Genomic DNA, 26,341 nt, shown 5'->3' on the forward strand with positions numbered 1-26,341 from the left:
ATTCTCAATTTGCCGTACTGTACAACAGCTCTGTCTCTCTCCCCGCACCCTGAAAGTTGAGATGAGTTGTTGCTGTGAACAAGATACTGAACTGTTTCTGTTGCCTTTGTAGTCAGCATCCCAGCAAGAGCTGATAATATGGTTGAAAAGCCTTTCTGATAAATGAAAGCGGTTAAAAGAACACACAGTCAAGGGTTTATTGAATGACGAGGTGCATCTTGTCTTCAGGATCCAGAGTGCATGGAAATAACTTATTAAAGGAGAAAAGGAGAGATGTTGTAACTTGCTGGCAAAAGGTGTGACAGAATGGATTTTTACTGTCAAGACCGCTGATAACCAAGATGTAATCTTAAATAAAAACAACAATCTGGGTCCTTTTGTTTGTCATTAGATGTAATTGATAACAATTTCAGTAAAATTGGATGCTTTGCTGCAAGCCTGTTCTTGCTGTGTTGAGAAATCCCTGATCTTCTCTTCTGGAATTCTCCTGTAGGAGGACTGCTGGCTTGAAAGGAAGAGAAAAACTTGAGTAAAAGGTCCTGTAGAGATGTCTTTGTCGAAGGTGTCTGTACTGGGGGTTCTTCACTCCTGCTACAAGCTTCTCAGTGCAGTGAGGCCATTGGGGCTTGGTATATCAGGGTGTTGGTGTCCAGTTGTGGGTGCTTCCCACCTTAGCCTAGTACCTCTCCATACTAGTTGTGCACATCCCCAAGGGAAAGCTATTCCACGTCCCTAACTGGGGACTGGTCAAGTAGCTGACAGGCATAAGACACCATCTTGTTTGTCAGCCTGGAGGCAGAAGGGCAGTGCCCTGCCTGGTGGAGATCAGCTGGAGCGTGGCTGGGCCCTGGCATCAGGTGACTAATCACTTGTAAACCGACTCATTAAGCAATAAGATGCGATAATGGGATGTTATGGCTTACCAGTGACAGCCTCAAGCTGAAGGTAGGGTGTGTGCAGGGGCTGGGGGGTTTTCATGCCTTGGACAAAAGCGTTATGGTGCAAGAGCTTTGGATCTGAGAGAGCTGAAGAAAAGCCAGTTAGGCACAAGTGTATTTTGCGGGGATAGGCCCTGAATCAAGCCATTAATGGTTTCAAGAAGACTATTTAAATGAACATGGATTGTAACAGGTTTCTATTTTAACCTGTGAGGAGCTAAAACGAAGATTTGTGACCCAGATGCTTACAGCTCTGAGATGGACTGTGAGGAAAGGCTTCCTGCTGCTCCTATGGGTACTGCCAACACCTGAGCCTCATGTTCAAGGGGGAAAATTGATTTCCTTTATCCACAGGTTGAAATCAGAAATTGCAAAAGGAGCTGCAGGAAACGCAGCATTTAAAAATACTGTTTTAATACTCTTCCAGAATTGGCTTCACAGTACAAAAGGTCTAAATAGACAGACAGTGAAGTCTTCCTATTGCTTCTTAGTGTTTAAATTGAGAAAGTAATAAGCATTGAATTGAAGATTAAGTTTCGTGGCTGTTTGGTATGTGGTTTCTACCACTACTGCATTTCTCCTGATGGGAGCTTTGATGAAAGCAAGAGCTGTAATTCCAAACGAGGATGGAACGGAGAAGGCACATGGAGAGATTATGTCGAAGGAGCTGCTCTTAGGGTACCGAAGGCCTGCATGGGCTTCAAAGAATTACTGAACTACTGTGTTGTGGTTTGTCCCAGCAAGCATTGCTCCCCAGGTGCTGGGGGTGGAGTAAAACCCCTCATTTTATAAGCCCAGCAAAGTGGCAGGTGTCACTTCAGCTTCAGCTGGGATCAGAAGGGTTTGGGTTCAGCACGGGTATGGTGGTGGAGGTGCTTTCTGGGCAGGACGATAGGATTTGTGTGCGATGCTCAAGTTCCATGTTACTGAGAGATGAATGTGCTGATTCAGCTGCAGAAGGGAAAGGCAACAAATTCTACTGGAGCACAAACAAAATACACTGCTGTTGTCTTCTGCCCTAAGTGAGGCAAGGTGCTCGTGTCATTGTAGGGGTGCCTCGGTGAAGAGATTACATTGCAGAAATATATAGAATGTATATTTTTAATCAGACCAGTTTAGCAACCAATATAAGTGGGTCGTTAAAGCTTAATTAAGTAGTTGTGATTTAGAGAAAAAATAATTTTTAAAGAATAAATAGTCATGGAAATGCTTAGTGAATGTTCTGATTATGCTTTCTTTGTGGTCAGCCTGCAAAAATAAATAAAATAAAATAAAAAAGAAAAAGGAAAAAAAGAATAAATAAAGGTGTTTTCTTCCTGAGCTGTGTTTTGATAGGACTGTCTTAAGCTTCCCCACAGCGTAAGGTTGGTGTCAATCTCCTGCCTGCCATTAGGCACAGTTAGGATAATACATCACCGAGATGGAAACATAATCAGGCTGCTTTGGTATCCTCCGTTTGTCAGCTTGCCTTTTGCTCAAGAATCCAGTGAAGCCGTGGGCCCTGCTGCTAATTGTCAGGGCTTTCAAGGCTCCTGGCGTAGCCATGCATAATGCATATATGGCATGCGGGCTAACTCCGAAATGCTGCTACTGCAGAGAGATGGCGTTCAGTGCAGGGGATTTCAGCAAGACTAATAGGTTTAAGGAAATGGATTTTTTCCCCACCTCAAATAAGTGGGTCTCATTTTTAAATGCCTGGCAATTTCTGCACAGCACAAAGCTCTTTTATTCTAGGTTTTGCCACCCTGATAACAGGTGTCTTCCTTTTTGATTTCTCCCTTTCCCACCGGCTCCATCGTGTATAGACATAGTATGGTTTTATGACCACCTGGTGTACATTGCTCACAGGAAAAAAAGGGTACACAAAATAAACCCACCAAAAAAGCAAACACAAAACTTAATGAAGAAAATTGAGAGTAGCTGCTAAATACCCAAGACACTTATGGTAGGGTCTGTCTTGGTGCTGCCAAGCCCCTCTGCTGACTGAGCTTTGCTATACAGTATGGGAGATGCATGCACAACATCTATGCAAAGACGACTCATTTTTCAAAATATGATTAGTAGAGAATGTTAAATTGTGACTGATGAGCCAAGGCCATTGTCCAAGGGAAGGCTTTGGTTTTAACCTTTGGTTCAATTCTAGTCAGCTGTGGTACATGAATGTCTGGAAGCTGTCTAGCCAGGGTGCACTGAGGAGCTTGAGTTGGGTTTGCTGCTTTTGGGAAGGGGCTGTCTGCTCCAGAGAAGATGAATCATAGAATCATAAAATCATAGAACGGCCTGGGTTGAAAAGGACCACAATGATCATGTAGCTTCAACCCCCCTGCGATGTGCAGGGTCACCAACCACCAGACCAGGCTGCCCAGAGCCACATCCAGCCTGGCCTTGAATGCCTCCAGGGATGGGGCATCCACAGCCTCCTTGGGCAACCTGTTCCAGTGTGTCACCACCCTCTGTGTGAAAATCTTAAGAAAATAAGATGTGGCCTCTTATAGTAGAACAAGAAAAGGTTTGGATTGATTTTATTACGAGCAATGTCACTTGCTTGCAGCCTCTTCCAGTCAGAGCTGTGGTAATGTTGGCTTTGAGAAGCTGCCTTACCTAAGCTTTATAGTGTTGGTACTCTGCCAATAGCAAAGCTTACATCTTTAGTAAAGGAAGCATGGATATTTTTCTTTGCTCACTAAGCACCAATCTAGGGGAAGTTTTGAGGTTTCTTTCTGCCACTGATTTTGCTGCTAACAGAAGATTGGCACTTGTTCTGCAGGGAACAAGTTAACTTTGGTTTAAAAAGGATGGTAGTTTACCATAAAAATCAGCACTTCTTTTTTTTAACTTGTAAGAATACTTGGTGTTGCGGCTCTTAATGAAAGCATGGACTCCTACCATACCTTAAAAAAAATGGAAACTCCAAGAGGAATTAAACCTTAAAAACTTTGCATATGGTTGCTCAGTGGTGTATTGCTTTACCAGCATCAGTTCAGAAGGCAGTTCTGAGGTCATTCCGGGCTCTTTCCTAGGAAATTCTGCAGCTGTTGGGAATAATTGCCTTAGGGCTACCCTATGTATTGTGTTACTTTGAGACAGTTTAAGGTGGTCTCTTGGGCAACTCAGACCTTTATTAAAAATAAAATACTTTGCTGTAAGAGAATGGGAAACTGGGAACTGTGCAGGGAGTTCATATGTAGAACAGTGCAACTGGAATTCTGCTCTTAGTTTTGGGAGATTTGCTGTACCTGTTACTGCAGTGTCCTAGCACCCCACTTCTCATAGGTTTGTATTCACTGTTTTCATACAAAGTGAGGAGTTTCTTCAGTTGAAATCTCATTTCCTCCCCAGTGTTCTTGCTTGGCCTGTCTATCAAGCCACCTCCCAGGACCTGATGTTTCATCTGAATTCAGAACCAAGTTGGAGTGCCACAGAATCATAGAATGGTTTGGGTTGGAAGAGATCTTTAAGATCATCTAGCTCCAGCCCCCTGCTATAGGCAGGGATACCTCTCTCTAGAGCAGGTTGCTCAAAGCCCCATCCAGCCTGGCCTTGAATGCTTTTGGGGGGGTGGGGGCATGCACAACCTCACTGGGCAGCCTGTTCCAGCTTCTCACCACCCTCAGAGTAAAGAATTTCTTCCTGATACTTAGTCTGAATCGACCCTCCCCCAGTTTAAAACCATTTCCCCTTGTCATGTAGTTACATGCTCTCTGTTTACTGGTGTTAAAGAATGTGAGAGACCATTTATTGGGAAAATATATTTTGGTGTTAAAGCATAAAGATTCAATAAAGTCATACTTGTAGCTTCTTATTTCAGTTGAACTTGAAATCTGCAGTATCAAAAACATGATGTTCAAACTAAGTATTCATTATTGTATTTTCTTTTCTTTTCTTGCAGGGAAGTTACCCAGTGTGGGAAGATTTTATAAATAAAGCTGGGAAATTGCAGTCTCAGCTTCGGTAAGTCAGGATCTCCTACAATTACTTGTGTGTGTGAATGTTAAGATTAAATATAGCTTCTGCCAGGGTAATTTCCTAAGCAAGTCCCAGTAAAATTGTATGTATTTCATAGTCAACATCCATGTTTGTAGTTGGCTCATACTACTGCTGCTGTTGTCAGCTATTTAGGCAAATACATACCTATCACCAACAGCCTATAACAAATGTAAAAATAAATCTCATGGCTTCTGATGGAAAACCTGATAATGTATTGTTTAGTGTAAGGGCTGATATGGAAGTAGACATATCTTGTCATTTTTATGTCTGTAGAATAGAGCAGGTTTATATCAGAAGGTGTATCAAAACATTGTTGAGGAGTCTTTGGTAGCCTTAACAGCACATTCTTCTGCTTTAAAAACCAAGGGAATTCCTGTGCTGGACCTTTCTGCAGTGGTTATTATAACTTACTTTATTGGCGTATACTTTGCAAGTAGCATTCTGGATAACTTCCTGCAGATTTGTATTAATAAGTGCCACGTGTAACACACACAGACCAATTCTGTTATCTCTATATGCATTCTCTTGTAAAGTCTGCTTCTGCTAATACAAATCCAAACTCAGTTTCTTCCTAAACCACAATTTCTTCTATGCTCCCCAAAGTGTCGGTGTTTTCACAGCACTGGCAGAAGCCATAGCTTCGGTTGCTTGCAGTATATTTTGTGGTTCTGCATTGTGAACCATTTCTCAAGAAGCTTTTTAGACCCATTTGCCCTAGATGACTGGAATTTGCTGTTCTCCTTTGCTGTACCTAAAATATCTCATTTGTATGTGGTTTTTCCTTTTCCAGTAATCACATCACATTAAGGGACTGTGAAAGAAGTAGGGGAAGTAGTAAAAGAGGAACGGAGAACTTTTTTCTCTGTTTATACTCCTTAAACACAAACTTGCTAGAAGCCATGAGAATTCCTTGTATTTCTCAGTCCCATAGTGGTACATTCAGTGTAGTACTTCTCTAGCTGATGAGCATGGAAGCAGTCAGCTTGAAAGCCTGGGTAACTGTGAGCCTTTGGTTCATTTCTCTGTGCTCTCATAGGGGAGAGCAGATGTCACCTGAGCTGGAGCCAGCTCTGTCTGCATCTTGTTGGCAGAGAAATGGAACTTTGTTATTAGCAATATAATTAATAATTAACAAGATAGTACACGGGTAACAACATTATCTGTGAGTTTGGAGAACTAAGATCACAAACACTGCTGAGGAAAATACCAGGAAAGGTTATCATTTTCCAGGGCTAAATATTATTAGCTAACTGGAGACCTGTCAGGTTGGTTTTGTTGGTTTTTTTTTGCATTCCCTTTTATCTCTTGGGCATGTGAAGAGTCCCTGTGCATGTGGTTGGACCTCTCAAGCCTGTTATTTGAGATCAGGTCTTTTGTGCTCTCAGTAGGCTATTTGCTATGCTGCCAGTTATGTCCTCAGTATTTTGGGCATATTTGGAGTGAGTCTTGCATAAAATTTGCCCTAATTATGGAGTTCACTGGTCTTTTTGGCTGAGGATCAGCTTTCCTGCGGGTTTTCTCCTGCGGGTTTTTTATTTGTTTGTTTTTGTTTTTTGGGTGGTTTTTATTTATTTATTTATTGTTATCATTTGAAGGTACAGAACAGTTTTGTTTAAATTGGATCAACCAGAATATAAACGATCACAATTCTGACAGCAATCTGAGGCAGAGCAAAATCACCTGGAAATCTGTAACTGGCATTTGCTGTCGCCATCCACTTGAACAGGTGTTGGTCTGTGTGTGCTTTTCAAATGGGGTGAGCTTGGAGGTCCATTCCCTGTCAGGAAAGGGACCTGCCCCCTGCTCAATCTTCCTGGAGCACTGCATCAGAAAACCTTCCTTTTCAGAGGAGAGAAAAGCTTCCCCTCCCACCACTGCTTTCCCTTTTACCCAAGAAATCCAAACGTGCATGGTTTCTAGGAGGTTATTATTTTCTGTTTCAAGAAACTCTTATACTCAAATGAAAAAAAATCAGGAGAGTGTTTGGCCATGATCCTAGATAGAAAGGAGGTCCTGCATACTTATTCTCAAAATACACATGTACCCTGGAAATAGCAATGGCTGTAATTTGTACGCTAATGGGTTCAGTATAATTCGTGTTAGATTTGTTTTTCATGTATGACTGCTTAATATTAGTCCATCAGAGGAAATCAGCTAGAAGGGGGATGGCTGTGCTCTTTTGAAACAGCACCTGTCCTGCACAATTCACAGCACAGAATTAGCCCGGCTGCCTCCAAGTCCGTAGTGCTGACACAAAGCGAGGAAGAGATTAAGAAAGGAGCGAGGGAAAAGGCTAAAATCGCATATAAAAGAATATTTTTGTGGCCTCTGCAAGTTCTCAGTGTCATTCTTTATAAGCCTAAATGATTTTGGCAATAATTAAATAGGCAGCAATGAGACAGTGCTAATGTTTTGTTATCTGTATGCATTTCAGGACTACAGTAGTAGCAGCTGCTGCCTTTTTGGACGCCTTTCAGAAAGTGGCTGACATGGCTACTAATACACGTGGTAAGCAGATGTGTCAATATTGAGTTTAACAGAATGCTGCGTGGTTTCTACTATTTGCTGTAATAGAAAAGTCTAACTTATTACACGGACAAGCAGATCTGTGAGACATCTGTTGTATGGACTTGCACTTTGAAAACGTGACGTGAAAAAGGAAGTTGCCATTTCTTTACCAAAAAAAAAAGCTGGAAACCTGTAATTTAAATGTGTCATCAACCATGTGAACGCTTCCAATTACCATTTGAATTATATGTTGATGAATAATATTTTAGAAAGCAAGATTTACTGGAATCTGTATTCACTGATGCTTCTGTACCTTAAATAAAAATAAAAGCTGTGAGACTTGCTATTCAGCTGCTATTGCTGAATGTAGGATTGCTGATGAAAGGGCTGATAACAGCTGATACCGTGTCCTTTGGGGTCTGTGAATAACAATGATGGTAGCTTGGACTTACATTTTTAGGGCAAGTCTTCCCTTCTTGAAGTTTGACATTACTGACCAAACAATTTTCCTTCGCTGTGGGCTTCTCTGGTAACAGCGTAAGGTTGTTGGTTACAAGGCAGGCCAAAGCAGTACAGCTGGCAATCTTTCCAGGCTGCTGAGTTGGAAGAAAACAAAAGATTGCTTCTCTGTGATGTTGGATGCCCAGAGACCAAGGCAGCATGTGCAGATGTCCATGCAGAGGCAGGGCAGTCCCCATGGTCACTACGTCACTGAAGAGCAGTTTTGAATTGGATTATTGCTGCCCAGTGAGTGGCTTTTGATCCCCTCTAACCTTAGAGGCTTGGTAATGTGTGGGTTTTTTTGAAGTCCTAGTATGTCCTTGGCATTTGACTTGGATAGAAATAAAGCAGTATTGCTAATGTGAGGAGTTTGCATTTTTGTCAGCAGTGTGCAAGCTCAGCCAGACTTGCATTTTCCCCCCTGCCATTTCTGGCTAAGAAGAGCAGCAGCAGCTGCTGGAGCACATATCAAGCCATGGAATGACAACAGGGAACAATGATTTTTTCCTTTTGAAAGCTAATATTTACATTCTGATTTGCAGTTCCTTCTCTCTGTGCATGCCTTCTGTAAATTATGCATCATTACTCAAGTAAAATAATCAACTTTTCAGAAAGCAAACTAAGGATGGAACCTAGGGCAGCCCTTAAGCTGGATTTCTAAAACGTCTTCCCTTTGAGCTTGTTCTTTTCTATTTCTTTTCCCTCTGTCTCCCAGAAGGAAAACAAAGTTAGCTCTACCAAAATCCTTGAGACTTGTGTTGTCTTCTGGCTTTGCTGGCAGGCTTACAGAACCTCATTCAGATACAGAACGAATGAAACTCTCCAATTCTCTTGACAAAAATGGTTTGTGTGGGTATTGAAGGGTATTTTGCACTTTCTGCTATGTTACTTGGACCGTGCCCAGCAAGCATCGTGTCTTGTCTCTTATCTCTTAGAACAAATCCTTCACAAAAGGAGCTCTGTGAATCCAGGCCTGCCAACTTTGTGTAGTTCCTCTGTTCTGTCTTTCTGCCTCTCCTGACTGAAAGGATGGAAGGGAATTTTGCTTTTATTTTTGGAAAGTGATGTTCTGGGCAAAGAATCAAAATTCCAAGCTGGAGTTGTTGGTTCTGATTTGTCTCCCAACTCAACTTTCACTCACGCCTGTTTGAGTATTTATTCGTCTATTGCCTTGGAGCATCTCTGAAATTTCAAATACCCTCCCACCCCATTTGGAGAGTCCTTGGTTAACGGGTTACCCAGTGTTAATCTTCCGCTTTTCTGCAGCCGTGCATAGGTGCATCTCCTTCTTAATCCATCCATGAATGTTAAAGGTAAACCACAAGGCGAGGTGTGTGGCACACTCCATGACGAGGGTGCTGAGGGCTGGTGTATTTTGAATCCTAAGCACAGCTTGTCAAGGCACGGACTGGTGCTTCTGTGGAGAACTTTGTACAAAAACGTGAAGAAGATGCCTGTTCTGAGGGACAGAGTTAGTGCTTTGTTGGGTGACTGAAGTGCTGTAACACTTTGTCCTGAACTCAGCTCACATTTGCTTATAGTCTTACAGAAAGTTCAAGTGAAAGAGCTTGTTTCCATCAATTCCAGTCCGTGTTCCAGCTGATACCTTTCTCTACCTCATGTAGCATAATTACTGTTCCCAAATGCTGGCTTTTCCATTTTGGATGCATCTTTAGCTTGGAGAAGAGAAGGCTCCAGTGGGGCCTCATTCTCATTGTGGTCTTCCAGTATTTGAAAGGAGTATATAAACAGGAGGGAGAACAGCTGTTTACAAGGGTGGAAAGCAGGAGGACAAGGGGGAATGGTTTAAACTGAGACAGGGCAGGTTTAGGTTGTATATGAGGAGGAAGTTTTTCACACAGAAGGTGGTGATGCACTGGAACATGTTGCCCAAGGAGGCTGTGGATGCCCCATCCCTGTAGACATTCAAGGCCAGGCTGGATGTGGCTCTGGGCAGCCTGGTCTGGTGGTTGGTGACCCTGCACATAGCAGGGGGTTGGAACTTGGTGATCATTGTGGTCCCTTTCGACCCAGTCAACCCAAGCCATTCTATGATTCTATGATGACTCTATGATTTCTGTGTAGCTTACTTCCTTCTGATTGGTATTATTCTGATGGTAATAATGAGACCTCAGCTTTACATTCTAGTTTGGAACTCAGACAGAGGGCATGATTGGAGCTCTGCCTATGGTAAAACCAACAGCTGGATGAGCCAACTCTACTTTCTGTATTTTCCTCACATTTTACCTTTTGAGGTTGGGAAATGAAATTACTTTACATGTGTTTCAATTCTGAGTTTTTGTGCAATCTAGATGTTTATCTGGCAGTTCAGACTATTTCTGACATGGAGCCTGGCAGAGCTTGTTAGTGTGTGGTGGGATCTGATATTCTCTCTGTAATTACTAGAGAGAATACTTTTAAGAAAGAAAACTGAACTTTGTTAGTAGTCTGTGAAAATTAGAAATAGTTTTAAATCCCAGACTTTGAAACTCATGGAAGTTAAATAAATGCTTTGCTTTACCCTGGGACATAGGTAAAGTTTGCTTTCAGCGTTGTGTTCAGTTCTTGTAATGATCTAAACTTTGTTGTTTGTTTTGTCAGGTGGCATTAAGTCTTGCAGTATCCAACATTTTGAGTGTTCTGTGTACATCAGTTCTCACTGATGCATGAAAGAGTTAAATCTGATTTCATTTAAGAGCTGTTTACCTGATACTTTGCATATTAAAAATTGTTTTGTGAAGCAAGAACTGTGCATCCCCAATGCCGCATATAAACAAATTGTAACTTGGTTTTGAACAGTATTTAAAAGGAAGCGTGTAAATTGCTTTGCTTTATGTATGCTGGTATTTTTCTGCTTCTGCTGCATTTGAGTTCTTTGTAGATAAGTACTAGTATTCAGGAACTCCAAGTATGTAAGAATAACTATCCTCCTTGTTGTGACAGGAGTTGTGTGAAGGCATGCACACTTCTTCTGTATCTACTTAATACACCGTCAGTGGCTTCCATGGAAATAAACAATCTTGCCTATCTGCATCTTCACAGGTGTAAATTAAAATTTCTGGAAGGATGATCTAAAAGCTTTGATTTACCCGGAAGCTTAAAATTGATCTTCAAAGGGAGATTGTTAATGAGGCACCCACTCCTGTGGGATCGTTGTTTTTCATTCATATTAAAGGGCTTTACGAATACATAGGTGTGTTTGATGGCAGCAGATTAGTTAACACGTTTTAAGATACATTGCGGTGTATCACATGGCTTTGTGTGGCCAGTTGGATTCCACGAATTGCATTGCTGTTTGACATTGCCTCATTTCAACTTCCCAAGTGCTACTAAAAGTGTTTTCCCTGCCTTTGGTAACACTGACAATAGTACCTACAAATAGGTACTATTTGTATTTTTCATCTATTTCACTTCACAGTTGACTGAGAGGACTTTAATATCATACAGAGCTACTAAAAACAGTCGTGGAAATTCTAATTGAGGGTACCTGGTGGGTAGGGTGGGTTTGAGGTTGAGGAGTGAAGAACTCCTCAACATCAGAGCCCTTTTAATGTTTCTCTTTTTGAAGAAAAGGATATTTTGGCCTAGATGAAGTTCTGCATTAGCCTGCCTTGCTTTTTTCAGACCCCATTATTTATCAGTAATCAGAAATGTAAATATGCCTTAATGCTTTTACTCATAAAATTAAACATGATTAATATCTGTAAATGTCTGCCTCGGGTAACTTGTGCTGCAGTGAGCAGGTAGCTCCTGTGCTGCAGTGAGCAGTGACTGCCTTTCATCTTTAATAAAGCTGCTTAAAATGGTACCTTTGCTGCAGGTTTTTATTCATGGGCAGACTCTGTGCATGTGTTCCTTCAAGTACAGTGTGAACACACTTTTAGATAGTCCTTATTCTGAATGTTTTATTGTCATGTAAGCCAGGATAACTCTGTATTGAAGTGTTTTTCCAAGGTGACAAGCTGCACAAGCTGTTGCAGTGCTGGAATTAGCAACCGTATCTTCCAAGTAGATGTGCTTAGGCTTTCTGAACTGACAGCTCACTCACTGCAAACAAGGCACAGTGTGACCCCAGGGGTGTATGCTTAGTGTCACATACAGTTAGGCACCCTATGGACAGGTGGCTTGCTTAGTTCTTTATTTATTTTCCTTAAAATTGAGAAATTGAACCTGGGCACGGGGGTAGAAAGCACTTACCACTGTCTACAGCAGTGGAACTAAAGTGCCTATAGCGTTTTGCAAATGTCTTTGTATGCCCTTGGCATACTGGGGAGCTGTGAGGGTGTTCTCTGCATAAATTGAGAGTAAAAGAAAGCCGGGCATGAGGCAAGGGACTCTCACTGATCGATTGTTTTGTTTTTCTTGACTCCTCTTTAACTTCAGATGTTCATATTCCAATAATGAAACCTTTGTTTGAGCTTCCTTTCAGTTAAGACAGGACTTGGTAATAAGCACTTATTCCTCCCGTGGAGTCTTTGAAGCAAAATAATACAGTCCAGGCTTTTTCTTGCAGATTTTCAGATATAAAATGATCAGGAAGAAAATGATTTAAATGAACCGTACAGTCTTCTATCGTGCTTTCAAGAAGATGATGCATAACACGTGATCAATGCAGAATCTTCGGTAGATGATTTTGTAACTGGATGCATGTTTCCACACTGGTTGCGTTTTGAGAAATGAGACTTGAAAATGCTTTTTTCTTTGGAGTGCTAAAGCTACAAGACATACGTATCTGTAACACTGCAGTCAAAACTGGATGAAAACAGTAACGCTGGTTGGAGTGCTTTGCTTACTAATGATTTTATTTTTTTGATTTAGAGGATTTAGAGGGATGCTGTGGGAGTAAAACATGACCGTTGCCTTTTCTTTTCTCTCTGTTCTTAAAAACAAGGCCAAATCTAGCTCATCACCGGTGGCAACATTTGTGCTTCTTTGATGCTCCTTCCTGAGAGTACATTTCCAGGATGAGAAATGGAAATAAGTGCTGTAACTTCTATACTACCCACTGGTGCTGTGCACAGTCCAGTGTATAAGCAGAGTTTTCATTTATTATGTTGTACATGTAATATTTTTGAGCTTAAAGTGCCTTGCTAAGAATGTATAAAGTTGTTAGGAAAGTGCCAAAGCTGCCAGGTAATTGTGGATGCTGACAGCAGATACATTTGAATGCAGTGGTGTAACCTCTGCGAAGGAGGAAAACAAAAGGTTGAGGGGGAAAGAAGAACAAATACTCTTCTTTAGTATTTCATCCAAGGAGTGGGCAGCTGTATCAAGGTAGGAATGGCTGGCCTTCTTCCCACCCCTCTCTCCTACTGAATGTAAATCTACTTGCTGTCATTTGAGTCAGAAATCTTTAAGAGTGTGGGGGCAGGAGGGAAGGTGCGGAGTTAATTTATCAGATACTCAATGCCAGCTGTAGTTCTCTCTTTTTCTTAAACATCTATATTACTGTTTGTAGGAGAGAATATCAGGTCCTGTTTTGCTGCAGACTTGGGGTGGATGAATGGATTGTTACTTCCAAGAGTCATCTCTTACTCTGTGACAGCATAAAACCTTCACACAGAACACTTTAGTTACTAAATACTGGCCTTATAATTCCAAGGAGATTTCTCATTCTTAATAATTAGAATTGAGCTTTCAATATCTTAAACATCCAGTCTGGACAGCATTGAGGATAGACCACTAATAAATTATCTGAAGGACATTCTTTCTGATAGTGTGTGAGAGGCAAAGATGCAAAGGCATCCATTTGATAATGGGATGTTGATTTGAAAATAAAGGCTGACGTTTGGGTTGGCGGTCATTTTTTTGCCAGTGCAGCACATGTTCCTGTGGTGGGAGATCTTCTTCTTTCAGGCTAATTCAGTCAGCATTTGATGTGATAAATTACTGGTTGGCACATAGCAACAATTTTGTAGTAACCACAACAAGAGAGTTGTTGCAGCTTTTCTTTTTTTAATCTGTCACTGGTTGGATAGCAACTGATGAAGATAAATTTTCATTACACTTTATTTAATATCTTATTTATATGTATCTGCCATAAGACAGGAAGGGAGGCAGTGTGTGTTGTGGGAAGAGAATTAAAGATCAGTTCAGACTAAGCCAGAGTTCCTGTAAAGTAGGGCAACACTTCTTGCCTTGTGGACCTTGCCCGTAAGGTACAGTGGAGGCAGCAGAGGAGCTGCTGTGCCTTTGCTGCCTCATCCTTGTGCCTTATAGATGCCTTGAAATGCAGTTTTCTTCTTGTTTGTCAACTTGCAGACAGCTTCCAGGATGAGGTACTGCATTGCTGAAAGATCAGGTTGGTGCTGTCAACTGGCTTCATGTAAGTTCACCAGACCTCTGGAGAAGCAAGTGTTGACCTGACCAGAATTCAGTCATGCTACCTGAACTTCACTGCATGCTGGTCTGCATGTTCCTTAACCTCTTAAAGCATTTCTTTGTATCTACGAGGCAATTTGTGTGCAGGCTGTAATGCAGAAACTCATGCTTTGACTCAGGATGTCTTCTCCAACTCTCTAAGTCAATTCCTACCCTTGGACAGAAATTGTTTTCAATGACATAAGAGTTAATACAGAAAAACTGAAATAGCGAGCTCTATCAGACAGATATTGAGCAGAGTGCTCAGAACAATGGAGCTCTATCACATTTTTAACAAAAGCACCAGTGGTATCGGCAGTGTCTAACAGGTTGTTTTGCTTTCCATCATGCAGTCTGCCTCCCAGAAGGATGCTCTTCACTTTCAGAAGTGTCAGGACAGCAAGTTGTGTTTGTGCATTGTGCGTGACTGTGCAAACTAGCGTTCCCACTGCCAGGCGATTGACTTGGTGATATGATTCATCTTGTATTTGCATACCTGCTGCTTCCAGGGAAGCATTGTGTGTTCATGGTAATAATGAGGTCTTACTTAAAAATAGACCAGCTTTGTTTTCTTGTCCTTCTGTTTACTCGATGACTTGTCAGGTGTTGCCAGCACAAGTGTTTGCCCCTGTTGCTCTGCAAGCTGTTCACCCCTTCTCTCCTCACCTGTGTGTTAGTGTTATTTGGTGAAGCAGTTGCCTGATCTTCTCTTCCCTGGCAGAGGTAGCAGAGCTTGCACTATTTAGCCTTATGTGCTGATTCAGAGAGATGGGGAAGAATCCCACTTGTTCTTGAATTTCACAAGAAAATTAGCATCTGCCTCGGACAAGAAGTGCATTGTTCCATGTCTTCCTCTTCTACTTAACACACTTGATGAAGTCCAACCTGTAGAACTACTTCTGAAAAGTTCAAATAATTACCATGCTGTTTCACTTCAGGGCTCAGATCCCTCCTGTTGTCTTTGTGCTTCTGTTTTTTTTTTCCTACAGATTAATGTGACCTTCCCTCTGTTCATGGCAGAGTAAGAAAGGAAGGTGGGCTATTTCCAGTGGATCTTTGGGTAGTGACCAGAAAGCGTTTCCTATGAAATGCCTGTACTTTGTGTGTAAACATACATGTATATATGCTTAAATGGTCTCCTTTACAGTTTTTGTTTTTGTTGTTTTTAGCAGGGTTTCTTGCATGTAGAAATGAGAGCATGAAGCTGAAAAATGCTGCAACCTCTGCAGCAGCCATCCCAGCCTTCCCAATGCAGGCTTTGTGGAAACCACTTCAAAACTAACAGCAGTGGCAATGGTGTGTGTGGGAGGGCAGGAGAGCACGTCGGGTGCGGTGGAGTCACGGGGCAGAATAGGTCTGGCTTTGTACAACCGAGCCCTACAATTGTTGTGAAATTCTCCTCTGCAGCATTTATTACTATGTAAAATTGAAATCTGCATGATTTCCTGCTGCGAGTGCTTGTGCCGAGGGATGGGTTACTATAGTAACTAATATCAAGGAGCTGGCTGAGACTTCGCTCCGTAGCTGTATTTGAGTGTATGTCACAGTTTGATGCAATCCTGTGCAAGTATCTGACTGATGACAAACAGAGGTTGTGGCTGCCATTGCTACAGTAGTAGTGTGTACGCCTTGAAGTACGTACTATTGTGTATGTCCAAAAATATGCATTTTCCAAAAGGTTGGAAGTGGGGTGTTTGCTTCTTCCCCCCACCCCCCAAAAGGAGAGCTGGTGAAGGGAGACACAGAACACACTGATCTGTGTTTTGTGTTCCTGGCATTGCTTCAGCCCAACTGAAAGTGAAATACAAGCCTAGGGGTTGGGTACGTTTTCTCCCAAGAGTAATAGCTGTTGCAGTGGCCGCTGGTCTGTTTTGAATCGGAGCTGGTGTCTGTTCTGCTGAGCATGATAAATAGCATTGTTAATGAGGTTTCGTCTGGACAACCAGCTTCTGCCCTCACTTAGGCCCAGGCAAGCTTACTAAATGTATTTTGCAAGGTTAAGTAAGGAAAAGGAAATGGAGAGGACTGAAGCTTGGCTTGTAGATTGAAGGCTTTTCATATACCATCCAATTTACAAAGGCTGGTTTGCATGGCTTGCAGCTAGTCCAGAAAGGCAGAGTAGGGTCAGGTGCATGAAAATGAAACTTGATCATCCATTTAGCATCACCTATAAAGCAAAACTTGTTTGATGTAATGGAACTGGAGAAGAATAGCCGTCTCTATCAAGAGAACTTTTGTCAGCGTTTAAGTGCTGATGCATAGAAGGTGGCAATATTTTTCCTTTTTTTTTTCCATAGTAGTTCCTAACAGGATTGTGTTGAGGCCAACTTGAGCTGTCAAATGAGTTTATAGCGTTGATGAAATAGTCTGAAGGGTGAGTATGTCTCTGTGTATGACTGAATGGTCTGTCAGTCTGTAATAGAAAAGAAGGTGTGTATGAGCATCAGCTCCTCTACCTCTTCTCTTCTAATCCCACTCTGCCAGAAAGCCAAGCATTCACAAGGAGAGGGTGAAGCTGTATGTCTTGTGCACCTGCCAGCATGCGCACACCTGGTTGAGAGAGGAGCTGCCATTTGCTTGGAGTGGCCAAGCGGAAGGAGAACCTTGACGTGTCCACCCCAAGAGCTACCGCTTACTTGTTTGGTATTTGGGGATGCACTGTACTTCTCTTGTTTAAAAACAACAATAACAAACCACCATTAACAAAAAAAAATTCCTTCCCTTGCCAGCAGGTACTAAAAGCAGAGTCCTGCAATGAAGTCTTAGAATAAGATTGTGTTATACTTTCACAGCGTAGTGATGCAAGTCTGGAACATTGAGTTGTTATAAATAAATTAAAGCTAAAGTAGATTTCCTAAGTACCTAAAGTGCATATTGTGATGGATTATCCATGTTCTTAATGCTTGCTCATTTTCTTGCAAAATCACTGGAGTCCAGTAGAGCACATTTTCTTTGATGCTGTTGTGAATGTGTATTCATTTTAAATCTAGGTTATCTTGCATGTTGCATAGCAGCTCAGTGTGTTAGTCACATTGGTTCAAAGGTAAAGAGTTCACAAGTATTTCTTCTGTAGCTGAGGCAGGAGCCTTAGCTATGAATATAGTCAAGGAGATTTTTGAGCCATTATGCTGAAATTTAGCTTGCTGCTGGGGAAATGAGTGCTCTTGCTGAATATGTACCAAGATGCAAACCCTCTCCAGTCTGTGTGCTTCAAACATGTTGTATTTCAGGGTGGATAGTTGATTAGACTAACAGATTTTAATTTCCATTGTAAGCTGGAGGTTGGCCTTAGCAGGGAGCTATAAACTCCATGTTTCTTGAGCTGCATTTTCAGAACTGTTCTCTCTGAAGTGCTTGCCTGTTTTTAGAGACCTTGTTCTTTAGGAAGAACGCTTGGTGTGTGTTACCCAGCAAGGGTTAGAAATGCTGAACCTCTAATGAGAGTGCAGAGAAAGTACCGAGGAAAGTCACTGACATACTACAGGAAGGGTGATAACAGCATAAGTGAGCATGAAGGTCAGATGTGAATATTTTAAAACAAGTGTATTAACTGGAATAAAGCTTCCTTGTTAGAGCTTTGTGTGAGGATTGGGAAGCTAATACCTTCAAAATACAGGCAACCACTCATCTGCCCATCGCGGGTATTGCCAAGGAATTTCTGGACTAGGGTGGCAAGAAGCCTGTCCTTTGGTTAATGAAGGTTAAAATGTGGTACTGTTAAGGAGTAAATCCATCCAGAGTCCCTTCCAAAGTTCCCTGTCTGTAATTCACTGTTTCGAATGTTGTATAATCAGTAGAAAATTGCCAGCATTTTGACCTTGCTGGATCTTGACTTTGAGGTCACGATTGTCATAGATAAAGTGACCTTTATTTCTGAGTTAATGTTTGACTGATGTCCATTTCAAATTACCGCCAGTTTGTTTTTAAGTTATTTGTGTGGGGTTTTTTGTTTGTCAAAAAAGGAGGGTGGATTCCAAACTAGCACCTTCCAGGTCTGCACAGAAACCGAAGGATGGCATGACTGGCTTTCTTCTCTTTTTTCTCTTAAAAGATCTCTTGGATGAAACGCATTCAGCATGTAAAAAGCTTCTCATGGCCAATGCGGGTAAACATTAAACATTAATGATGCAGCTTTAAGTTGCATGGAAACAAACTGGGGCAAGTCAGTTCATTTTACCTTTGATTCATTGCTTTTAACAGTTAGAAGAGAAAAGGTTCAATGGATGCAAGGCAAATATGAGTCTCTTCCTGTAACTGCTTCTTGTAGTGACATATTTTGCTCCGAACAAACAGTAGATGTGCAGATTTTCAAGTATTTTCCAAGTATAATTTGGGTTTCTTTCTTTTTCTTTCTCTCTCTCTCTCTTTTTTTTTTTTTTTTTAAACACACAATAACGTCAGTTTACATAATTGCAATGATTTCTAGTTAAGGGGAGAACAAAATAAAGACTCTGAAGAATAACTGTGCATTTTAGATGTTTGAGCATCCCCTGGGGTGAAGGTATGAAGTGGAAGTCTGACCACAAGTCTTTGGATGTTGAACATTTCTGGGCACATCTGTTTTGTTGATATGACTGCGGCACTGAGAATCTCTTCTGGTTTTGATAGCTGTGAAATTTGTGCAGTTTATTTAAGCACAGTAGAAAGGTTTGGGTTGGAAGGTTAAGGTAAAAGTTGTCCATTTTCTGCTATGGGCAGGAACATCTCTCCCTAAACCAGGCTGCCCAGGGCCCCATCCTGCCTGGCCTCGAACACTTCCAGAGATGGGGCATCCATAGCTTTAGTGGGCAGCCAGTGGCAGTGCCTCACCACCCTCACGATAAAGAATTTCTTCCTAGTGTCTAGTCTAAATCTTTCCTTGTGTCCTATTACCACGTGCACTTGTAAATGGATTTTTTTTAACCTCCTTTTCTTTTAACCTCCTTTTAAGTATTGAAAGGCTGCAGTAATGTCTCTGCTGAGCCTTCTTTTCTCCAGGCTGAATGTCCCCAGCTCCCTCAGCCTGTCATCACAGGAGAGGTGTTCCAGCCCTCTGAACATCCTAGTGATCTCCTCTGGACCTGTTCCAAAAGCTCCACTTCTTTCCTGAGCTGTGGGCTCTAGGACTGGGCATGTTGCTCCAGATAAGGCTTCATGAGGGCAGGGCAGAGGGGGACAGTCACCTCCTTGTCCCTGCTGGCCACCCCTCTTCTCATGCAGTGCAGGATACAGTTGGCCTTCTGGGCTGCAAATGTACATTGCCCACTCATGTCCCATTTTATATCTGCCAGTGCCCCCAAGTCTTCTTCCACATCTGCTGCTGTTTTGGAGGTCATCCAGCACATGATGCCATTTAGTTCCTGCAAAGTGGCCACAATAGAAATGTTAGATCTGGAACTCCCGCCACTGAATTTTCTTCAGTAATGCTATTTAGGATCCCAGATATGTGTACCCAGATCTACTTAAACACTACTGAGAATAAAGAGGTGGATGCCTGTTCACAGTATCTTGGAGGCACACAGCGTCATCAAATAGATTTTTGCTTCCACTTGTTTCTTCTGTTTCTTTCCTTTTTCCCTTTTTAGCAGGGAGACCCCAGTTACTGTTGTTTGCCAGTGTTCAGTGGGGCTGCCAAGAGTTCCCTGTCTGGTTATTTTAGTTCTGCTGTACAGGGGGCAGTGCTTGTTTTTATTGGAAAGAGGTTTACCTGTGGTTTTTTGTTTTCAAGTTCTGCGGGTTTCCACGCTTTTTTGTTTCTGCCTGTGGTACAACATGTTTCCTTCAGCATTTTCAGCATACTTGCATTAAATTCAATGAGTCATAAACAGGCAACTTGAAGAGTTGCCTCGTTTTGCAACCAGAGAAGAACCAGTGATGGACAGCACTCTTGATTGTTTGAGTGGGGTCAGGCCGAGCTACCGTATTATTACTTTCTTTCTTGATCTCTGAAAACCCCAGGTGCTCTTTTTCCAATGCATACGGGTCTTTCTCAGTGGTTACATAGGAAGGATTAAAGCAGACAAACTTGTTTCTGCCATTTAAAGAAGATGTCAAACTGGACAATCCTGAAAACCTTGTTTTTAAAGTACCACTTCTGTGTCTCTGTTAATTCAGGTTTTAATTATGTGATATTAAGATTTCTCAAACACGGTGTATTTAGACAAAGACCTTTCCATGCAGCAATGAATGTTTCCCTCGCAGTAATTTAACTTTTGTTTTGATTTCTGGTTAACTTCTTTCAGATTTCAATCTGTAGCTGGAGCAGCTACCCTTTTTAAGGTACTTAAAAAGTCTATAGGGAATTTACTGTGTGGGGTGAGTTGTCAAAGCCATTTCGCTATTTTAAGCTATGATGTAAACCATTTTAATATTCTTATAAGGCTTTTTTTAGACCAAATTACGCTGGAGGAAGAGTAGGTGTAGAATTGCTTGAACAGGGACATGAGGATCTGCATCTCTAGGTTGGATGCATATATTATCTTTGCCTTTTTGCTCCTTTGCAAACTGAATGCAGCTTCACCACTCTTCCCTTGTCATCTGCTTCACTTTTTCTGTCTCAAATACATATGGCTGCAGCCTTGTGCTACAGACTAAAGAATAAAACTTGGCTCTGAGTTTCATTTTGCGGTGGCTGGTGGGAGAAACTGTATGAGGGTTTAAAGCATCCAGGTGATTCATAGCTCATTTTCTTTGTAAGGGCCAGCAGGACCATTAGATCATCTAACCTGATTATCTTTAGAGGATAGGTCAGTGCTTAATGTGCTGAAAGCCTTGAGCTGGACACAGCAGTGGCTGCAGCCCTCTGGCCTGGAGAGGCGTGGGAATGGGCAGGGCTTCTGTCATTACAAATGGGGCTGTAACTTCTTAGTACAAAACCATATTGGATTGCCTTCCTTGACTTGAGTCTTGAAGGAAATACAGACAATTGGGTATGGTGATGTCCATCATTTGTGGACTGGGCATAACAGAGTGGGATCCTCTTTTTGCATCCCAGGGTAGAGGAGTTCAAGGGAAAACTCAGCAAAGAGATCTGTTGTCCTTGAGAGGCTCATAATGCCCCATTCAGCACAGAGCTTGTTGGTTCACACTGGTATTAGTAACTGTCAGGTCCTCTTCAGAGTCTGTCAGTATCGCATGCTGCTTGTTCTTCTCACCCTCAGTTGGACTGAGATGTAAAAATAACCACGTCTCAGCCACAGCACACGGCCTGGATGGAGCTCCGTGATGATGGCCTCTTGCTGTGGTGCACACAGGGATGCAGTGGTGGTGGTAGCAGAGCTGCTGGCTTGCACCTTGATTTGCTACAAACATTATTGCAGTAGCTGTGGTAGGTTATTTAATACTAGCATGTTTTACAGCTTTTGTCTGCGTTGTGACGAGAAGAGACAAAAAGCGCAGCTGCAGCAGGAGTCTTGGAAATTGCAGGTGTGAGGTTGGCTGGCAGATACCAAATTGCCATCTGTGTTGATGCTTTGTGATTTAGTTTGTTTCTTGCAGTCCACTTGCCTAGAAATGAGAGAAATATAAAGTGAGTAGTTGAAGAGAGCTTCCATCCAGCTTCTGCAGCCTTGCTGTTTTAGCCATAAGGCTGAGTGTGTGAGTTGAGATTACATCAGGCAGGAGTGTTAAATGCAGTGCTGTTCTGGCCAGTGTGTTCAATAATTGAGGTACTTTTTCCTGAGCTTTAAATATGTTCACCCTCTGCTGCCTGTGAGTTGTGGAGAAACAGAAGAAAGAAGTTGGAGGTGCTGCTTGCATTAAACTGTGTGAAGAGAAGAAAAGCAGCCATTTGCTTTGCTTATCTGTGTGCTTAGTGCTAATTTTTTTGTGCTTGTATTCTGACATTTTAAGGCTAAATAAATAGGATGAGTAACCTTAAGCATTTAAAGAGAAAAAGTGTCATGCTTGCCATAATTAAGCTGTAATAATTAAAACGTCCTGAGTGTATTTTAAATTCATACTGCTAGAATGCTGTTAAATTTTTCTGTCTGGTATGCAGCAGGTCTGTCTGCTTGTTTACAGAGCACCTTGGAGCTGTGCAGATTCCCCCTGCTGCATGCAGAATGGTTCGTAACACTGTTAGGCATGTGTTGTTTCAAATGGAGATGTACTTTGGATTGCACAAATAACAGATTCCAGGAATGGTCATGAGGATCAGAAGGAGGGGCTTTGATTAGTGTGTGGGTGCAGCACTGGTTAACGGAAAGCCCTTTCCTGGTGGTGTGGTAGTTCAGGCTCTGAAATGCAGGGCTTGAAGCAGCTGTTTGCCCAAACAGCTTCCTGAAATAACAGAGAGGGGATCAAGCATGCTGGCTTTGCTCTCTTTTCCTCCTTATTTGCACTACAAGGAAAGGCTGGGCACTGAGGGAACTGTTTTTCTGTCAGAGATGGAGGCATTTGCATAGGGCAAGTTACATTCACCACTGTCTGCTTTGAAACATCTCCGTTTGGAAGCAGAGGCTTGAAGCAGCTGTGAGACCAGAAGTGTTATGGACTATGTTTATCGTTCTTATCTGGAGAGAAAATGCGCTGATTACATCCAGCAGTTTCTTTTTTAACTGGGAAGAAATGATGTGTTGGTCCTTAATCGGTTTGAAGAAAAAGAAAGGGGGAAAAAAAATAAAACCCACTATGTGTTTCTGCAAATGGAGATTGCAATTGTCAGAACAAAAGCAATACACTTAGCAATAAAAACTTGGTAATATCTCAGTATTGATGTGGAGTTGATGGGCTAATCTTTTCAAAACAGTAAATTCTACATATTTATGGGGCAGTCTTACAGTTTGGACAGTTTTCATTGCATCAAATTTAATTAGGTGAGCTACTGCTAGATGAGAAAAAGATTTTTCTTCTTATAAAGGGTGAGAGGGTTTCTGCATAAGAAGAATCAGAAGAATTAACAGATCGCTTGGCAACAGATGTCCAGCACTTTGTAACAAGCAATTGTGATTCGGGATCCAGACCTCTTCAATTGGATGTGTTCATTATATCTGGAGGAAATAGCCCTAGACCTTTCAGGTTCTCTAATGCTTCTATGCAGCTGCCAGACTGCCAGGGAGTGTTTCCTTTATGACCCTCTTGCCTGCAGCTTTCTTGAAGATGGAGCTGCACAGATCCACAGAGGTTTATGTCTCAGGATCAAAGTGCATTGTTTTTTTGTCACAGAATCACAGAATGACCCGGGTTGGAAGGGACCTCAAGGATCATGTGGTTCCAACCCCCCTGCCTGGCAGGGCCACCAAACATACACATTTACTAGATCAGGTTGCCCAGGGCCCCGTCCAACCTGGTCTTGAACACCTCCAAGGACGGGGCATCCACAACCTCCCTGGGCAGCCTGTTCCAGGGCCTAACCACTCTCCTAGTGAAGAACTTCCCCCTAACATCCCACCTAAATCTTCCCTCTTTTCACTTAAAACCATGTCCCCTAGTCCTGCTATTGTCAGCAAGGGATTGTCAATGGGATTTGTTGAAGAAAGAGTTGGTGCTAGATTCATCCACTAGTCATGCTTTGAGCTTTGATAAAGCATGGATTTTGCCAGTTGTGGCAAAATGGTGGATGGAGCATAGCAGGAGGGTTGGATGAGGCGTGTGCTGTGGTCAGTCCCTGGACTCTGGTGTAGCAGATCTCAATGCATTGAGCTTGTGGTAGAAATGGCTTTTGGTGTACAGCTGTGAGGCCAAACAAAATTGGAGACATAAGATCTGGAAGGACTTCTTAAATACCGCTTAGAAGCAAATTTAGATCTTCCTGCTGCCCTAGACAGCCTGTGAGAGGACAGCGTTGTTTGGGAGTACCATAGGTCTTACATGATTGTTTGTGTAAGGGAGTTTGTCTCTTGCTTCACAAATGCCTCTCTTCACTGCTAAAATAAATATGAGGCACAACCCTGTACTTCTTCACATTTTCATTATTCTCTAATCCTTCATCAGTATTCACTTAGAGATGACTGCAGAGTGTTCCCTGGGATGAGCTCAAATACTGCATGTTCTGAAAACAAGATTAGGCTAAACTGTCTTCATAGTTGGATGAGCAGCACGGAAGCTGGCTGATAGTGCAATTGCAGGTTGGTACACTGGAGGTTAATAATTAAAAGTATTTGTAAGGAACCTTCTGATTGGAAGACCTTTGAGGCAGTGCCTGCATGCTCAGCAATGTTTGTGTGGCTGGGCTTGCCACAAGAATATCGTTGTGATAGATTTTTTTCTTGTAATAGTATCGCGTGAATAACAGCTTATGAACACATAGATCTTGTAATTCTTGACTCAGTTATTTCTGTGGTGTGAATGAAACTATAGGGTTGTAGTCCAAGAGAATGATTTCGTTTCATCTGTGTATCTTAGTTTCCATTTAAAAGCATGAGGCTTTTATTCCAAATAGTTCCTGCATTTTCTGGTAGGTCTTACTGGTGCAGGCATCTCTAATAGACACATTTCATTCAAATTCAAATATAAAATACAGAGGCCTGTTGATAAACCCCCAGAGAAGGTTTATGGGATGGACGCTCTTGACTGAGGCTGTTTGTTCATTGCAAGAGCTCGGATTGGGTGTTGAGCTCTAAAATCCTGTGAATGGGTTTTTTCTTAGCTAACCTCATTTGAGTGGAAGTGAGAGAGTGGAGAAGGGAAGAGAAATGGAGAGACGCATTCTCATTTGTGGAGTCAAATTCTTTCCAAACTGAATTTTACATGCTGTAAATAACGCACTGTAGCACAGCATGTAAGTATAAGGCACATTTTTCTAAGTAAGTGCTGGAATTAAAACAGAAGTGACCTTCTGAGATGAGTAAAAAGCAGTGATCCTAAATGCAGCACTTTGTAATTAAGGAACCTCCCTTGCAAATTTGCTCCCCTAACTGGAACATGAGCAGTGCACTGAGAGTATTTCCTCCAAATCTGGCAACTGTGTTTGTGACTTTGTGCTGCTGCCTATTCTGTGGAAGACTCCATGAATCAGGACAGCTTCTGGGGCAGCATCTGATATTCGGGGGCATCCCAATGCAAATTCTGGGATTCCTCTTGCATTTTCATCTTCATGCTTGCATTACTTTCATATGTGTTATGGGGTTAGATATGGGGTAGACTATGGAAAAAAAACATGGGAATGTGAAATATATTGGTTGCTTTGTACAGTATTTTCCCGTAAACATTATTGGCAGAAGGAGCTGCAAACTTCAAGCAACTTAAAGAGGAATTCTCCTACACCCTTTTTCTTGGCATTCCTGGAAGCTGTTACGGCACAGCTAGTTGATTTTATGGACCTACAAGTATTTTTACTCCTGTGTGTTGTTTGATTTTTGTTTAAATTTTGAACTTTGCTGTCTTCTAAAGGTGGGATGTATTGTTTCAAAGCAGCAATACTTGATTTAATAATGAGACAAAAAAATGGGGGAAAAATGTACGTATCTTGCAGCTAACAGACATGTCAAAACACAGCCTTGCTGCTAATTTAGGCAGCACTTGTTTCTGTGGTTCAGACTAGATTAGAACGTGAATAAAATAAATGTTTTCCAACTATATATATAGATTTTCTATGTAGTTGGCTTCAGAAACTCCTCACAGTTGAGGGTCAGACAAAACACAAGTATTTCTGTAAGTGAATGTTCTGCCCTGATGCTAATACAGAAAAGCCTGTCAGTTTATTATTTGTTCTGCTTAAACTTTGGGTGCAAAGGTAATTTTTTTTTAATTTAATTCCACTCATAGTCTTCCAACTCTGTGAATTGATAGAGCACATCTGTGCTACTTGAGAACAAACAAGTATGAAGTCATACTCCCCTAAATAGCTCGTAGGATGGAAATGCTGAAGACAGCCTTCTTTTCATCTCCTGTGGGCCCTCTTGTACGGGACTCTGGAATCTTGGCTTTGATTCTTCATGCAGAGTGCTCACAATATCCACATCTGGGCTATGAATGTAGCAGAGAACAGATCTGCTTTAGATCTTCATGTCTAATAATAACCTTAAAAAACAAACGCTTCTAGCAGAAGAATGTGTGGTCTCTAACACAGACTGAGTTAAGACAAAAATGAGAATGCAGTTGTATCCAAATAGCCTTCACTCGTATCA

At 41.8% G+C, this 26,341-nt stretch overlaps 1 protein-coding gene across 22 annotated transcripts in view; it reads left to right on the plus strand.

Moving 5' to 3' along the window:
• The window catches only part of MTSS1 (MTSS I-BAR domain containing 1), a 112,232-nt gene that overhangs the window by 9,186 nt on the left and 76,705 nt on the right, over positions 1–26,341 (plus strand). For all 22 annotated transcript variants that reach the window (XM_015856246.3, XM_085539323.1, XM_085539317.1 and 19 more), the window contains exons 2-3: positions 4,828–4,889; positions 7,360–7,433. In XM_015856246.3, the coding sequence (XP_015711732.1) occupies positions 4,828–4,889; positions 7,360–7,433 (136 nt within the window). The remainder of the gene's footprint in view (positions 1–4,827; positions 4,890–7,359; positions 7,434–26,341) is intronic.

The sequence above is a fragment of the Coturnix japonica genome, chromosome 2 (assembly GCF_054131305.1).
Source record: "Coturnix japonica strain WE chromosome 2, WE-NBRP24, whole genome shotgun sequence".
NCBI lineage: Eukaryota > Metazoa > Chordata > Aves > Galliformes > Phasianidae > Coturnix > Coturnix japonica.